This window comes from Pleuronectes platessa, chromosome 24 (assembly GCF_947347685.1).
Source record: "Pleuronectes platessa chromosome 24, fPlePla1.1, whole genome shotgun sequence".
NCBI lineage: Eukaryota > Metazoa > Chordata > Actinopteri > Pleuronectiformes > Pleuronectidae > Pleuronectes > Pleuronectes platessa.
The window spans coordinates 5147386-5164430 of record NC_070649.1 but is presented as its reverse complement, the minus strand read 5'-3'; the positions used below and the strand labels follow the sequence as shown (position 1 = coordinate 5164430).

At 46.5% G+C, this 17045-nt stretch overlaps 1 protein-coding gene across 1 annotated transcript in view; it reads left to right on the top strand.

Moving 5' to 3' along the window:
• The window catches only part of pard3ba (par-3 family cell polarity regulator beta a), a 99669-nt gene that overhangs the window by 46865 nt on the left and 35759 nt on the right, over nt 1-17045 (top strand). Inside the window, exons 11-16 of the mRNA XM_053416813.1 lie at nt 2627-2812; nt 5539-5700; nt 7027-7113; nt 12330-12423; nt 14011-14158; nt 15160-15251. Coding sequence (XP_053272788.1) covers nt 2627-2812; nt 5539-5700; nt 7027-7113; nt 12330-12423; nt 14011-14158; nt 15160-15251 — 769 coding nt within the window. The remainder of the gene's footprint in view (nt 1-2626; nt 2813-5538; nt 5701-7026; nt 7114-12329; nt 12424-14010; nt 14159-15159; nt 15252-17045) is intronic.

Here is a 17045-nt window from a genome sequence, read left to right as displayed (position 1 = left end):
AAGCTTGTTAAAGAGCCATGGCTGAGGGCTAACGGCGGAGGGAGGAGGGGGTCACCGAGCGGAGCCAAGGGGTCTCAGCCACCCGGGGGACCCAATCCGCCCCCAAGGAAAGGGCATTAGAGGGGGTATTAGTGTGTGAGAGTGTGTGCGCCTTGCTTTAGGACCACCACTGAGATCCAGCTACTTGTGTAAATAGATTCAAATCAGCAGCGAGACACAAGAAATAAACACGACAAACAAACGCGCTCCCTCAACTTGAATAGCATTCCAATATGGTGGTTTTTCGTTTCCCAGATCCTTCAGAGCCACCCTCACCTTGTGTTGTTGTTGCCGCAGCAGCGAGATCACAGAGGTATTTAAAAAACCTCCCAGGTTGCCATGTGAGCCCTCTCGAGTGTCTCTCGAGCAGGAAGTGGCGGATTGTCTTTTTAATTCCTCCGGTTTTGAGTAACGGCGCTCCTTGAATCGGCTTGTTGATAAAAATAAGCCCCGACTGAAGCTGTTGTGTTGCAGCGGAGTAGAACATAGTTTGTGCGTTTGCTGTTTCACGTGGAACTGAGTGTGATCACCGCCTGAGAGGGAAACCAGTGCCTGATAATCGCAGATGTGCACTTAAGGTATCAGCAGTAAAAGTACACAACAAACAATTGTAGTAATACATGTTTTATTCATTTTTATTATTTTATCTACATTAAGTTTTTTTTACAAATGGCTGTTTTCACATTCCTCTGACGGCTGTTCTCACGTCCTAAATTTCAAAAATTCAATTCGAAGAACTTTGGAAGTTTTGAATTGTATTAAACTCAGACTGGACAAGTTTTTAGGGCATTTCAGGGACAAAGGTCACCACGAAAATATCTCTACCACTATTAGTCTGTCTCTGGTTAAGTTCATGCTAGTGAAGTTAATGAACACGAGGAAATGTATGGTTTCTGATAAGTGGCTTGAGCATAACGAGCCCTCGAGGGAGAACTTGGGACAATGGGGCTCAAGGTGGTGGAATCTAAAGGACACATGACTCGGAATAAGTTTATATGAATTGCAAGTTTGGTGTTGAATTTCATTTTAAGCCGGATCAAAGCGATCTTGGTTAAGTGCACATCGTGACATCACTGCTGGTCTTGACGTCTGATGTGAGAGCCTGAATCCCTCGCAGCACAAACAGCTTCCTGACTTTAAATCCAAAGTGAAAGCAGTGACTAAACACAGCCTATCAGCTCGGTGCAGATGACCTCCCAGGTTTGAGCTCCGTTACCTTTCCACCGCGTCGAGAGCCCTGACTCACACTTTTGGAACGGAGCGTCTCCTCTTGGCCCTCGAGGCTTCAGTGGGCTGTTGTTTTAATTAAGCACCTAGACGAGTAGTGCTGACGGTAGGGAGACAGACATGGGAGAAAAAAATGGTTCTGGAGGACATGTTTCCCTCCCACGTCCTTCTTCCTCGTGCAGAGGAAATGTGAACATGGATTCCTGATTTAGTGGAGCGTGATGTAAGGCTGCTGCAATCCTTGAACGGGAGCTCACATCTTTAAAGCTGTGGCACGACGTGCAACTGGAATAACGTATATATTCTCATTCCTGCAAAATTCACTTATTTCTCATATATATCTGAGCGGCTGCTGTGTGTCTGAATAGAATAGACCCTCGATGTGTGAACATATGCACACGCACACACCCTCTTAACCTTCCTCCGCGAGGAAGAAAAACGTTCAGGAGTGAAGTGGCGTCGAGGCGCCTCCTCTCCGCGGGCCCTCTTTTCTCGGGTGGCTGAACCTGGCTCTCCATTTTGCCGTCCTCTAATGACAGACATTTTCCTTTTCTCTTTTGTTGCCCTTTTTCTCCCCGCTCCCTCCTCCGCCTCATTTTCGCTGCAATGCCGCCGCCGCCGCCACGCTCATTTTCCTCAGATTAAATAGCGCTGGGTGAGTGAGGCGGGTGAGATGCACCTGTAGGAGGCAGAGGTGGAACTGGAGATCTGTGGAGGAGGAAGGAGGAGGAACTGGGAAAGAGGGAGAGATTGAGAGATTAGGTTGAAATGTAAAGAGGGAACGAGGGAGGGGAGCAGGAATGAGAGTAGCTGGTATACCTCAGGGACGGGTTATTACTTTTAAATGCTCCTCTGCGCCTCCATTCTCTCTCCCCCTCCTCCTCCTCTTCCTCTTCTTCCTCCCTCACCCCCTCCTCCCCCACTGTGCTCCAGGAAGAAGTATGAAAGGTTATTATGTTTCCTTTAGAAATGGCTCGCTCTCGCCTTTTCATCTCCAAATGGAATAACCTCTCCACCGTGGCTTTCTTCTCCTCCTCACTACACCTTCATCTGTCTTTCTGGTACACAACACCTGCTCCTCTCTTTCTCGCTTCTTTTCTCTTTCCATCTTTCTTCTGTTTTCCCTCCCAGCAGCCGTCTTCCATCTCTTTAATCCGTTTCCCGCTCACTCCTTTTTTTTTTCTGTGTGTAATCACTGTGATTTAGGAGCACGCATTATCAGTCAGTGCATTAGATATGGTGCTGCCGCCTCAATCACATACAGCAATTACTATGTAAAACAGGCATTAAAGGGGAACAAAATAAGTATTTGCTAAATCCTGTATCCTTCCATCCCTCCTTCCTTCATCTCCTCTTCCAGAAAGGCGAGGAAGCCAGCAGCGTGGTGTTGGAGGACGGCAGGGAGCAGCTGATGTACGAGATCCCCCTGAACGAGTCGGGCTCGGCCGGGTTGGGCGTCAGCCTGAAGGGAAACAAGTCCCGAGAGACGGGGGAGGACCTGGGCATCTTCATCAAGTCCATCATCCACGGAGGAGCTGCCTACAAGGTAGAGGACCCACAGATGCTGGCTGTGCCGGGTAGCACGGGGGCTATTTTATTTAGGAGAGAAAATGAGGGTCGACAATAAATTATTTAACAGTTGCAGATGTGTGCTCATAGGTTTCCTCTGGACTGAGGAGTTACTTTACTACAAGTGTGTAGTGGATAGAAGAAGAAAATACAAATACCACAGCAGAGTCAACTTGTGACAGAGATAGAGAGAAAATATGAAGCAGAATATAACTGGAATCTGGCATCTTGATGTTTTGAAGAAATCACTTTTCTTTATTTTAATATAAAAGTTTCCATAGAGTCTCTAAATGCCTCATTAGGCTTCTGCCATCACAGGAGCCTTTTAAAGATCCTTAAGAAAACATCAAGCGTGAGATATCTGAAGCATGTTGGAGAGCCAGCTAGATGTGTGCCTTTCTTTGACTTCATCTCACAAGGGGTTTTACAAAATACAGTTTTATCCAGATTATTTCTCTGTGAAGATTTCTCCTTTAAATGTTTTCTTCCTCTTTCTCCACCTCATTGTATTTGCGACACTCTTTCTGATGTCTCTCTCTCTGACGCCTCCCTGTTATCTCCTCCTCCCTTGCACCTCTCGCCTCTTCCATCTCATTTCCTTTCTTTCTTCGAGGCCACGCGCGCTCGACTTCCCTCGACTTTTGACTGCCACCGACCCGCGAACGGCCTTACATCAGCACTGCAGCCGCCTTATCTGTATCACTCAGTGCTCCCTTCAAGTTGTAAGTGCATCGGGGAAAGAAAAAAAAAAATCCTGTTTCAGCACTTCGGAGATTCCTCCACTTGGCCTCAATACGCGGCCCTCCTCGCATGTCGCAGCTCCTCCTGCCCCTCGCCGCTGCTCCCAGATCTGCGTGGCGCGATGAGGAGGCGCGGGGACGAGTGTGGCGCTGCAGATAAAACGGCAGGTCTGGGATCAGGCCAGACAGCCGCTCCCCACAGTGCTTTCAGAAGTCACTCTCAGACAGCTGCCGGTGTGGATAGCGCTCCGACAGAATGGCCCAGTAAGATCTGCAGCTGGGAAAAACAGTTTTTTTCTGGGACAAGATGCCACAAAAGAGAAAAAGGGAAGACGTGAAGGAGGAAGAGAGACAGACAGACAGACAGACAGTAGCGAGGGAGGGAGGAAGCTCGTTGAAAGACGGCAGCAGGTGAACGAGGGAGAGAAGGGATGTGGTCTAAGAGGGAAGAAATGAAGCGGTACTGAACAATAGAGGGATGGAAGGAGGCGGAATGAGAGGAGAAAGAGAAAATTGAAAAGTGGAGACACGCAGCAGGAACACAATACATGAGGGAATGCCTGTCTGTGTGTGTGTCTGTGTGTCAGAGTGTGTGAGTCCTTGTCAGTGTTGATACATGCTAATGAAAAGCAGCTTAAAGGGCCTGATGAGACTTTGCAGCATCAGGCCGGGACAGAGGAGGGAACCCGGGTGTCCCCTGAGTCTGACACACACACACACACACACACACACACACACACACACGCACACGCACACGCACACACACAATCACACACACAGTCACACAGCAGGCGGAAAAGGGGAGGAGATGAGAAAGAGTCACAGAGAGATTTAACCTATTTCCATTAAAGAGTTTTGGCTGCTGTCAGGGCCCCGGGCCTCGGTTATATATATTATTATTTTATTTATTTATAAAAGGGTTCTTTAACTTCATCCCTGTCGTCTGATCAATTCCAAGAGTCTGCTTGAGGAAATAAATCAAAATTACATGTATCGTGCTGCGGCTGCTTACATGATGGACGGAGACATTAATGGGGAATATCACAGACCACAGACACCCACTGATTTTAGCATAAACATCAATTTTTGATGACATTTTTGGATTTGATGCCGACACACAAAAACTCAGATGTGTGTGTCTGTGTGAGTATGTGAGAGTGTGAGTATGTGAGAGTGTGTGTGAGAGTGTGGTGCCATCCGAGTCTGCATTTGAGGGGTCAGGCCAGACGGTGCCTTGTTAATGAGGTGGGGTCAAAGGGCAGCGCTGACCATAATGGACCAATCTCAACCACATACTCACACACACACACACACTCACACTCACACTCACACTCACACACACACACACCACATGAGAGTCTTTATCGTGCGTGTGTGTCTCAAAGTGTCTTCATCTTTATTGTTCTTTTTTCATTTTGCCCTTTGCATCTCTCTTCCCGTTTGATCTCTCTCTCTCTCTCTCTCTCTCTCTCTCTCTCTCTCGCTGTCTCTCTCTCTCTCTCTCTCCCTCTCCCTCTCTCTCCCTGCAGGGCACCATTCTCTGTAGCCTCTCTACAAGAGGCTGCTCTTTAAAACACTTAGAAGTGATTTAGTGCCCACAGAGGCTATTCCATTAGCCGCTCTATGTATTTATCATGGCTCTCCCACTCTCCGTAGATTGCTAACTCTACAATTTTTTTTACGCCATCCCCCCTTTTCCATTTCCTTCTCTCTCTCTCTCGCACACACTTTATGCCTCTTACGATTTCTCTTCTTAATTCTCCTCCTTTTTTTTGTTGTCGGATTTGCTTTCTCTATTTGAGTTTTGTAGTTATTACTTTTAAAGCTTTTGAGAATGAGACGACAAACCAAAAAACGCCATTTCTTTCCTCCTGTATTTCCCTTGTTCTTGAAATCTCTATCAATCTTTCGGTAGTTTATTCCTTCATCTAAATTCTCTCCATTGTCGTCTTTTCCCCAACAGGACGGCCGCTTGACCGTCAACGACCAGCTGGTGGCGGTGAACGGCGAGTCGCTGATCGGCCGCTCCAACCACGCCTCCATGGAGACGCTGAGACGCTCCATGTCGTCGGAGGGCAACGCCAGAGGCACCATCCAGCTCGTGGTGCTGCGAGCGCCCAGACAGGTATGGGGGGAGGGGGGGGGGGGGGGGAAGCATCGACAGGTGTATTCCAGTCAGAGGAAGACTTTCCGGGTGACGTGCACGTTTCACAATTTGTCAGATTGTTTTCAACCTAACTGGATTTTAGAGATCAAGCTCCTGCTGTTGGGAAAAACAACATAAACAGAAGGGAGTGACATTTTTAGGTCATGGAAGAGCTTGATTTTGAAAAAGTCTTTTAAAAAGATTTTTATAGTATAAAGCTTGACTATATCTTTAGTTTTTTTGATATTATCAAAACATATTTTATTCTATTTTACCAAACTTATACTCTTGTGGAAATCAGGACATTTACAACATCAAGAAAGCCCGACTTGATTTGAAAAAGTGTATCAGTCCTTATACATTATCATCTCTTTTTATTTTTCATTCAAAAATAAGAAGCCCTCGTGTCAATAGATTCAATAAACCTATAAATGTCGTTCCACTTCTCTTTAACCGCCGTCTGGCTCCATGTTATTCACCGCACGTCTTTTTGCTTTTGAAGCTTTCCGAGGCGGATGTGGGGCAACATGCTAAAAATTTTACGTTCCCCGAGTTTGGCGAGATGAATCTGATCACATGAAACATTTAGGGGCCACTTGTTATGCATTATGAAAGCCTGATCTGTTCCAACATTATTCATAAGTCGCCCGCCACAGTTATGACAGCCGAATCAATGACATGTATCGTTCGCATTAGGATCATTCCTCTGTGCTGTTGTGATCGTTGGAGACTCACAGGAAAAAGTGAAGTCGACAAAATACACTGAGCTGAATGTGTTTCTGCAAAATGGAACCAGGTTATTCATGATTTCTTTACAAACCCAGTTAAGATGGTGCTCTTTTTTTCTTTTCTCTACTACCCGTATACAAAGAGCCTTCAGTGGTGAAAGCTGCTCATTCTTCTATCTCCTGCTTCTCACAATATAAACACACATTTGGATAAAATAAATGAGAGCCTCAGATTAAAGTCTCCTTTTGTGACAGTGACTGTCGAGCTGTGAGATTTGTTTGGGTGTTAATTTGGTGATTTTAACAGTTTTGAGACAAAGACGACACCTCATCAAGAAGAAGCAGGTAGCAGCTCGTTGAAGAGTTGTGAGGCTGTTAACTGACGCATCAGTGACTGTTACAGGAGACGATCACAGCTTCAGACGAGCAATGAAACTCTGGATAATTCCCTGAAATGATCCGGAAGGCTCGTAGATGTCTGAGTTAGCTGCTGCAGACTTTTCCTGCCGTCCCCTGAGTAACAGTGCGAGAAAACACTGGAGACAGTTGATCATTTTCTACTTCTGTTTTTCTACAGATGGGCAGTGCCACCTCTTCTTCAAACTCAGCTCCAAATGTGTCCACCGCCCATCAGTCCAGCTCCCAAACCGCCTCCAGCAATCAGGTACGAGCGGGTGACGTCCGCCGCCAGCTGCAGCCGCCGCTGCCCCCCCGCTGCTCCTCCCTCCTCCCCGCGCTGAGGAGGCGAGCGTCCGAGCCGCTGCCCCACCGCCACCGGCAGCGCGGCGCCCAGCGGCCCGGGGAGACGCACAGCAGATACACGTTTGGGTTTAACCAGAGGGAAAGGCGTAGTGGGTACACGTTTGGTTTGGGGCAAAGGGAGGTGGAGCAAAGGGAGGAGGAGGGGAGGTGTGACAGGCCGAGTACCAGGCACGAGTTCGGGTTTGAGTCTCATAGTCAGACGCTGAGCAGAGCCACAGAGAGAAATTTAAACAGGGAACGGCTCCAATATGGAAACCCACGCCGCCGGATGCTTTCAGACATGCAGGGCCACGCCTCCCTCGATAACACACATGGTCACATGTTTGTGGACACGCAGGGCGGATGCGGGTCCAGGCAGGGGCGCAGCCGCACACTGGACGCCATCCACATTCAGGACGGCTACACAGAAAACATCAGGGCCATGGCGGGGCAGATGTACGGGGACCCGCCCATACACACCAGGATCCCCTCACACGACAGAAACACACACAGGTCCACAGACGCAACACAATCACACAACTACGCACACAACCGTGCTCTCAATAGGCAACACCACCTACGGCTTTCAGGTGGACTCTGACACCGTTAGTCTGTGTGTGTCTGTGTGCGTGTGTTTGTGTAGAAGAAGATATTTTTAATTACAAAACTAAGACATTTGAATAAATTTAAATAAATGCGTAAAGATCATTTTTATCTTTCTGAAGCTCTATAACAGCAGAAACGTTCTATTTTGAATTAAATCATGAAGAAAATATCACTTGAGTTTCTCTCCAGCCTCAGTAGCTGACGGAGTGGAAGCACATTAATCTGACTGAAAGCTTTCCCTCTGCCAACACCACTAATTCTTACAGCTCCCTTTTAAAACATTACCCATAAACCCCGTGCAGTACTAAATTCTTCACTGTGGACAATCTCCTCTCTGTCACGTCGGGTTTAACTCACTAGAATTAGATGCTTATTTATTTTTTCTGTTTCTCTTCAAACCACTGAATTCAACCTGTTCAACCTGAATATCCTTTTTCTCCTGTTTCGTCCACCTTGGTAAAGTCTTGTATTAATTTTCTCTTTTTATGATTTTGTTTTTGCTTTGGAGGGAATGTCCTCCCGCTCTCCTGTCTCACCTGCTTGTTTCTCCTCTGTTGAATAAAGCTACTCTGAACTCTCCTGCATGCCTGTCTGTCTGTTTCTCTGTTGGGGTTTTTCAGCTGCTGCCTTCTCCTCTGCTTCCCTGTCTCTATCTAATCACACCCGGGCCCCTGTTCCCTCTGTTTCAATCCAACGGAGTATTAGTGAAGGAAAAGATATCGGAGATTTCAAGAATAAAGTCGTATTTGAGAAGAAGTCTTGATATTACAAAGTAAAAGTCTTGATTTTACTTTATAATCAAGTCATAACCTAAATAGAAAACATCATATTACTAGAATAAAGTGGTTATATTACAGGGAAAAGTTGGAATTTTACTATCTTTGTAAAAACATGTCAACTTTTTTCCTATAATAAAACTTTACTCTTTTAAATATGACTTTTATTTCTCATAATCTCAGATTTACTTCCTGTTAAGTGATGACCTAATACTCCGTTGTAGTTTCAGCGTCTCTTTTCTTTTCTCCCTTTTCTTTATCCCTCGCTACTCACACCGAGCAGAAACCAGGATATATATTTCATATGAGCCTCCAATCAAGATTCATTATCTGAACATGAAGATACAGAAATTCTAAATGCGTAGTTACACCAGGTGTCACACATTCACAGTGATATAGAAAATAATGAACATATTTCAGAATAAAGCTGATGAAGACTGGCACAGACGTACGATCAGTATTCATGAACGCTCCACGTGACTCTCTGTCTTTCAGGTGTGATGAGTGTGTTAAAGATCTGACTGAGCCGAGCGGGTTCACCTTTGCTTATTTTTATCTCCTCCTTTGTGTTGGAGGAAGAAACTGCTCTCGTGAACGTCTTACTCCGTCCCCCTTGCTTCTGCAGCTGTTCCTTAAATCCCCGGTGGAGCGACGGTAGAGTCGGTCGCCAAGTTACACGAGAACCTTGTGTTCACCTCGCACCAAGCAGACGCACACATTCCTAGATGGAGAGAGCGATGGAGGTATCAAACCGGGCAGATGGTGAGACATGGCCGCTTCTGAGCCGAGCGTCTCCATTCAGCCCCACGTCCAACCGTGACTGATTGTTTCAGACGCCACATAAAGATGTTTCACAGCAGTTGAAGCTCGACGATGATGTGCGATCGCATAAAAGAGGGAATAAAAAAAGGAGGGTTAGTGGGTTGACTCCCGCTGACCCCCGCCCCATTGTGACATTTCCATCTCGTCGCCGCGCCGCTCCCATCAGAGCGTCTCTGTTTTTGGCATCAGAGCCTGCAGACGAATGCTTTCAAACCCGGTTCAGAGTTCAGCAGATATCTGCATAGGCCTCCCTCTCATCAACAAACCGCCAGGCTGCTGACGCCGTGGGGCAGTGTGATAAAACAAGCGCTCCCTGAAGTAATACTCCCAGAGCCCCTCAGCCTCTCTTGTCTCTGTAGCCGGCTTTTCATTAGGGCCAAACGCTTTAACCTGAAAGCCTGAAACGAAAAATACCCCATTCATCCTGAAATCTGTCATTATTATATATATATATATATATTCATTTTAAATACATGAAGATATCACAGTTTATTTCCTGGTTATTCTCACTGTAAATATAAGAGAAACTGTCCATTACTCATTCCCCAGAGGAGATAAAAAATTTTTTTTAAATCTGTTGATGAAGTTTTCCTGATCTCCAGAGTAAAAATATCAATTTCTCTGCAGATATAAAGTCACATTTTCCTGTTCTATGTCCAAAGTTTGAACACTTCCAAAGGTTTTGCCGTAAAAGGAGATTATAACCGCTTGTCTTCTCCTCGCCCCTCCTGTCCTCGTCTGTCCGCTGCCACCATAACGTCCCTAATGAGACGTAATCACGGCATCAAACAGGGACGGCTTGAATATCAGTTATTACCTCTTTATCCAGCAGTCAATCAAACTCCAGTCCAGTGACAGACTTATCAGGTAAATGACCATTAATGAGATGAATGAGAGAAAAACTATAGGAAAGAGATAAAGGGATTTATCTGTGTCCCTTCATCGAGTGATCTGTGGACGGGTGGGGTGGGCGACACATCTGGGTGAGGCAGAGCTAAGCCTCTCAGGATCCTATTGTATGCAGCTGTAGGTGGGTGCTGGCTGGGGAGATAGACCCCCCCTCTACACACACACACACACACACACACACACACACACACACACACACTCCCAGTTTATGTATTGTTGTGGGATTAAGATATCTGACTGCCTGTCTGCCGGGCTGCTTGAAAAGCCCGAGGCGAGTCTGAGGGATGGATGGATGAAGGGATGAAGGGACGGATAGATGGATGGATGCGGGCCTTTATACGATGTATGTCACCGGCATATGGAGCGGGGCTGTCAGGCATTTGCGTACAAATATATATAAATAAGTGACTGACAGCTGTGATGTGGTGTCATATCAGATGTGTGGTTGGTGCTAATGACACCCGAGGGACTCCATGACACTGTGAAGACACCCAACCAGGGCTTTGAAGTGAGGAAGCTCTGGATCCACACCTTTCATTACTACACACAGTGTCTTAGGGTTTTTCTAAATAAGTGTGTGTTGTAGCTGTGTGTGTGTCTGCTGTGTGTGTCTGTGTGTGTGACAGCTGTAGCCCCTATCTCTTTGACCAGAAAAGGCTTCTTTCATCCTGCACCAGTGCCGATTCCCACCATGCACTGCCAGTCCCTATCTCCATCTGTGTGTGTGTGTGTGTGTGTGTGTGTGTGTGGGGGGGGGGGGGGGGTCCTTTGTAGTGCTGGATGGCTGTTCGATAACATGCCTGTCAGTGCTCTCAGGATTATCTTAATTACTGTGTTTTCACTCGTGCACATGAAGAGAACCAAACAGTTTTTCACAAAGGCGACAAAGAGAAAATCTCTTGCTATATATATGTATAGATTTTCTTGTTCATATCTATTCCACATTATATATTTTTATATATATATACCCATTTCCTCCTCCCTGAGTAAAACTGTCGATCTGATCTTTACAAAGTCAGAACACATGACACATTTCTGTCCCAGTTAGGATCATCGTCCATATTTTGTGATTTATTTTTTAAAGTTCATCGCTCATGCGGATGATTGAAAACCCTCAGAGGTTTGTTTCAGATGTGTTCGTGTTTCCTCGGCTCCACTTCGCTCTCTGAGGTGAATGTTACTTCACAGCTTGCACGATGTAACAGTCGTCTTTTACTAAATCAATGTCAAACCCGGCTTTTTTCCTTCGCACAGGAGATGCACAGTGGGTGGGACCAAACCGCAATTTGCTCCTGCCTAAATAAACAAATTAAGTTACTTTCTTATATTAATGCTGAATAAATCTCCCAGGATGCAGCAGTGAAGCGATAAGAGCCTTAGATCCAATCAAGCTGCACCTCAAGATCCGTTTGTTACTACCTGGGAAATTTGTGAAAATCTCACAATGTTAAAGAAAGTGCAAAGAATAATCCTGGATCCGTCTGGTTGTCCCATCCTCTCAACAAGTTACGTGTGATTACATCCAGTACTTTTTGCACAATCCTGCTGAAAGTAAACAAAGGTACAGGGGCGGATATATAACTTCTTTAGTGCAGGTAATACAAAATTGTGAATTGTACAGCATTCATAAAAAGCAATGTGAGATTTGAAGCTGCTGTGAGCTGGATCTCTTTCTCTGTGGGTCCGTGTTGCACTGATGCTGCTTCACGGCTCCATCCTGTCTTTGCTGCTCCGGTGAATCACGGTGATCATGAAGGGAACACGGATGAAATTGCATCAAACTCCTCGGTTGGTTTTGGTGTCACTTTGCTCCGGGGCTGAGCAAATTAAATAAAAAAAGACATTAGTCCAATCCTACTGGGTAATAACAGAGATAACTCTAATCTTCTGATATACGAGGCGACATCATCAATTTTTCATAACTCACAAGTATGACTGGGTTTGGAGTTTTTTTATTTTTTTCAATTTAGAATTTTTTAATAAAATCCTCATTACCCCCCCCTCCCTCTGGATTGTGTGTCGACAGGAGCTGTGGCCCAACGACGCCTACCAGAAGCCCACCATGAACATGGGCGGTCACATGACCAACAACAACTACACGCACGGCAGCTCCGGGAGCGGTGAGGATGCAGCCCCACAGCACACAGACACACACACACACACACACACACACACACACAGACACACACACTCCACACTCAACACAACAAGAGCGATGTTTGTCCGTTTGAACTGTCAGATCGTCAATAACCGGCTCTGAGTGTTTGTGTACTTGTGTTATCTGCGACAGTGTGTACACAGTGTGTTTGCTTATATACGCGTGTGTGTCTGTGTGTGTGTGTAACCGCTGCATTGCATGACACCCAGCTATAGCTCCTGTGAACACGATAGCTGTGTCTCCATCAGGGACTACATCCTGAAGGATAAGACCTCACAAGTCGAACTTTACATCATCGGTCCACGCTCGGCTTCTTCCTCACACGTCCCTCGGAGCCTGGATGTTTTCTCTTTCGATTCCAGAGGTCAAAAGTCACATGGACCTCATTCGAGTTTGGAAAAGAAATGTGCAGTTTGTAGACTGAAACTTGGCTCGTCCATAAGGGAGGGAGTCTGAGTTTCTTTGTGGTGGAGGCAGCAGCCACTCCGAGCTTCTTATAGCGCCGTGTAACTAACTTGTCACATCTCCTCCCAGCTCTGTCTCCATATCTCCTGCCACTGCATATTTATAGCCGGAGAGAGGCAAGTCATTAACTATGTTTTTCCGGATGCCACGCTCGCTTTTCATGTGCAAAGGATCTGACCTTGGAATCATTAGGCTGATGAAACGGCTTCTTAGCGCGCCCTCCATTTGCATACGGGGGATATAATGCAGCGCGCGTGCTGTTGAGTTAAAGAGAGAGAGAGAGAGAGAGAGAGAGAGAGAGAGAGAGAGAGAGAGAGAGAGAGAGAGAGAGAGAGAATAAAGAAGACTAACAAACTGTTTTAAATTTATTCTTTATCTCTCTCCTGCGTCTCCCCCCCTCCCGTCACCCCCTGGGATGCAGGGAGATGCTTTCCTCGCCGAGGCTCTCCATCAGACAGGAGTGGCAGTACAGTTACAGTCATTTTTATATGGAGGGGGGGGGGGGGGGGGCGTTCGGCACAAAGGCGTTAGAGTGGGGAAATGATGCACTCGTGAGATTTGCAGTTTATGGAAATGTAAGGGGAAGACTTGAAGTTGGAACAAGGCTTTTGAATGGAAATTATATTTTTCGTTTGTTTGTGTCTTCAATGTAAATAATTGTGCATTGTCAATTGGCTTTTTGTTTACGTGTGTATTTGATTTTGGCCTTGGGGGGGGGGGGGTCCGTCTGTACCCTGGTGGATTTCGGTGGATTATGATATTTGACTGTATTGATCCACAATCGAAGGCCGAGCGCACATCCTGTGTGTTTGTGCGTAGATGTGTGTGTGTGTGGTGTCCTGTCACAACTGATCAATATAAATAAGAAATATTATTAAGAAGTAAAAAAGATTTGAGACTGGATATCAAGCTCTTTATTTAGCTTTCATTCCCTCCAGGCTCCTCAACGTTTGATATTGTAATGAGCAAAAAATCAAGGCCAAAAAAAAAGAAAAGTGTTAAAATTAACAAACACAAACACATCTTTGATTTCATCTCTTTGTTTATTTCCCCGCGTGTGAATAATCATGTTTATTCTCCTCAGCACCGCATCCCACTGCGTCCACCAACGGCAGCTACGCTCACTACGGCAACGAGGACGAGGAGCCGGAGAGAGACTTCCCCCCCCCTCCTTCCCCCGGCGCCGTGGAGGAGATGAACAGGGACCTGCCGCGAACTCCTCCACACCACAGGTACCCCCCCCCCCCTCCAACACCACCAGCACCACCACACAACGTACAGTGGAGTGTGCCGTCATCAGCACTTTATTAAACCACGCACACGGCCGTGGAGTTATTATATTCTAATGGCTCTCTTAATTTCGGGGCGCTGTGTTATGAGATAAAGGAAGAATCATTTCACCGAATTACAACGCACATGCATTATTTAGACTATACGGTCTAATTGCAGCAGCCTATTTGCATTATGCATAAGTAATGATGATGATGGTGTACTTGTGTAAATCCGTATGAAAGCTGTGATACCTCCTGCAGCCTCTGTTTGAACCGAACAGTCTTTTAACACGAGCCTCATTAGGTGTTGAGATGCTGATGATGCTGTTATCCAACGTGGTCCTTGATGATGCTTTTGGTTTTAAACTTTTAACTCCATTAAAATAATGAAACGGTTGATTTCATGACATTTTAAATGTTGCAAACTCTTTCTTCTCCAGGCCTCAGCTTTACTCTATCAGCAGCAATTTGCTGTACAAACCCAAATCGGACGTTTTCCCCAATTTCAGGCGTCTGCCGTGTGTGAACTGGACCGAATCAAATCTGAAACCAGAACTCTGGTCTCTCAGATCCTGAGCGTTCAGGGTCCTGTGAGGAAAGATACTGAACGAGCTGGTTTAAAGTCGATAAACACAGAGTTCTGTCAACACTCTCCTGAAATAAATACCTCAGAAAATCTGAGTTGTGCTTGTACAAAATATCCTCATGTGGTCCCACTCAAAGTCTGGCAGCTCGGAACTGGTTTTACTGGAGACAGAACGAGCTATTGTTCCACAGAATCACGCCATCTGGGAAACAGGAAATCCAATGATTCGGGTGTTTGTGAATTTAAATTTGATTTACTCAGACTTGTTTAGGTGATGTAACCGTCTGAACCCCTGAAAAGACCCTTTTGGTCTTTTTTCTTAAAACGCTGATTCGACTAATCGACTGGTTTCTAAGTCGTTGTTGTGTTTTCGCAGCGAGTCGCACACGGCTGCAGATATCTACGCCAACCTGTCCAACGACCGGGACAACATGCCGCGCAACAGAGCGTCCAAGAGCATGGACATGGGTGAGCTCCTACACACACAGCCCCCCCCTCCCCCCTCCCCCCCCACACCCATACACTTCATGAGCAAGGAAGTTAGTTCTCCTGCAAAACCTATTGTTGTCTCACTCGACACACGAGTCTAATCACGCGCCCAGACACACACCAGTGATCACATTGGTCTTATCAGTACTTTTCTTTGTTGTGATATGTGGCCGTCTCCCATTATCCCCCCCGGCCTGAGGGGATTTGACCCCCTGAACTGCTAAACCCGGGGGGGCTTTCCAGCGCACTGGATGAACACGTCTGCTGTGTGTGTACACGTCTGCGTGTGTGAATGAAGGGCGCCGGGTCTGCAATCTCATGGCGTGTGTGTGTCTGTGTGTGAGTGTGTGTGTGTGTGTGTGTGTGTGTGTGTGTGTGTGTGTGTGTGTGGAAGGTGAGAACGAAAGGACTTATTTCCTCGTATTAACCCGAGCCGACCCCCTCTCCTCTGTTTCTCTGTCTTTCTCTCCAATCTTCTCATCTTCCCCTCCTTCTTGATGCTTCCAGTATTCTTGTTATTCCTGTTTTCCGGACGACATCAGTGCAATGTTTTCTTTTCCTCTCGTCTTCGCTGTTTCCACTTCCCTCTGTCTTTTCTCCCGTGAGGTCGTTCCTCTCGCTCTCCTCCCTCTATCCATCTCTTGTTCTCCTCGGCCTCTCTCTCTCTCTCTGATTTCCAATCCCGGTTCATTAGGTTCACTGGATTGGCTCTCTTTCCTGCAGCACACGCCTCTGCCACCACAAGCTGATTGGCTTTCATTCTGGACAAGGGTGGTCTGAAGACACACACACACACACACACACACACCCTCTCTCTGCCCTATCCCACTGAGGACCCACTCCAATACACTTCGCCTCTGTCTCCATCTCTGCCCATCCTCTATTTCAATCTGTTTTTTTTTTATGCATTCTCTCCGGGTCTGTGTCCGTCCCCCCCCCCCCCCCCCTCCAGAGGGCTCAGAACTTAACCAGAAGGAAGTTGGCAGAGTTCTGTGTGTGTGTCCAGCTGCTCTCTCACATGCTCTGAAGTCTGGAAGTTATCCTGAAACTTTCAGTATCTGAGAACGTAAATGTGTGAGACATTAGTTTCCCCCAACTTTCCATACTAGCCCTCTAGTACAATGTCCAAGTGAGAATGGAAAAGACGAAGATATAAGAAGATATGTTGAGACTCAGGAGCTTTTTCCTTCTGTTGTGAACTGCGTCTGACCCCGACAACCTCCTGCTGCGTTCTTCACAAGCGAAAGACAAACTTGACTCGGCTTGTTTGAGTGGGTGTGTACAGGTGCTAAGACCCTGAACACACACGCGCTGACCGTGTCAACACAATTTGTATTTAAAAGGCCAAGTGGCTTCCTTTCTCTCTCTCCACCCAGGAGAGCTCCCCACGCGTCAGTCTTTACGATCGCGTGTAGCCGAGCTTTCGCGGTAAAGCCGAGCAGGGTCGCTCTTATTAAACACCGCTCGGCAGAAAGGGGTGAGCTGCTGTTATTGACCTCGGACACCTCGGCAAATACCGTGTGTTGACTCTGAGCTTTGGTTCACAGAGAGAAGCCCTCACACACACACACACACACACACACACACACACACACACACACAGACACACACTCTAGCTGCCCGTGGAAGGATGAATAGCAGAGTCACCGACACTACAGCTGCACAAAAACATGAATTTTTCTCAGCCGGAGCAAAGTGGTGTGGATTTCTTCTAAAGAATCCAGGAATAATAAATCTGTCTCTTTCTCTTTTAAAGCCCCTGAAAGCGTCAGA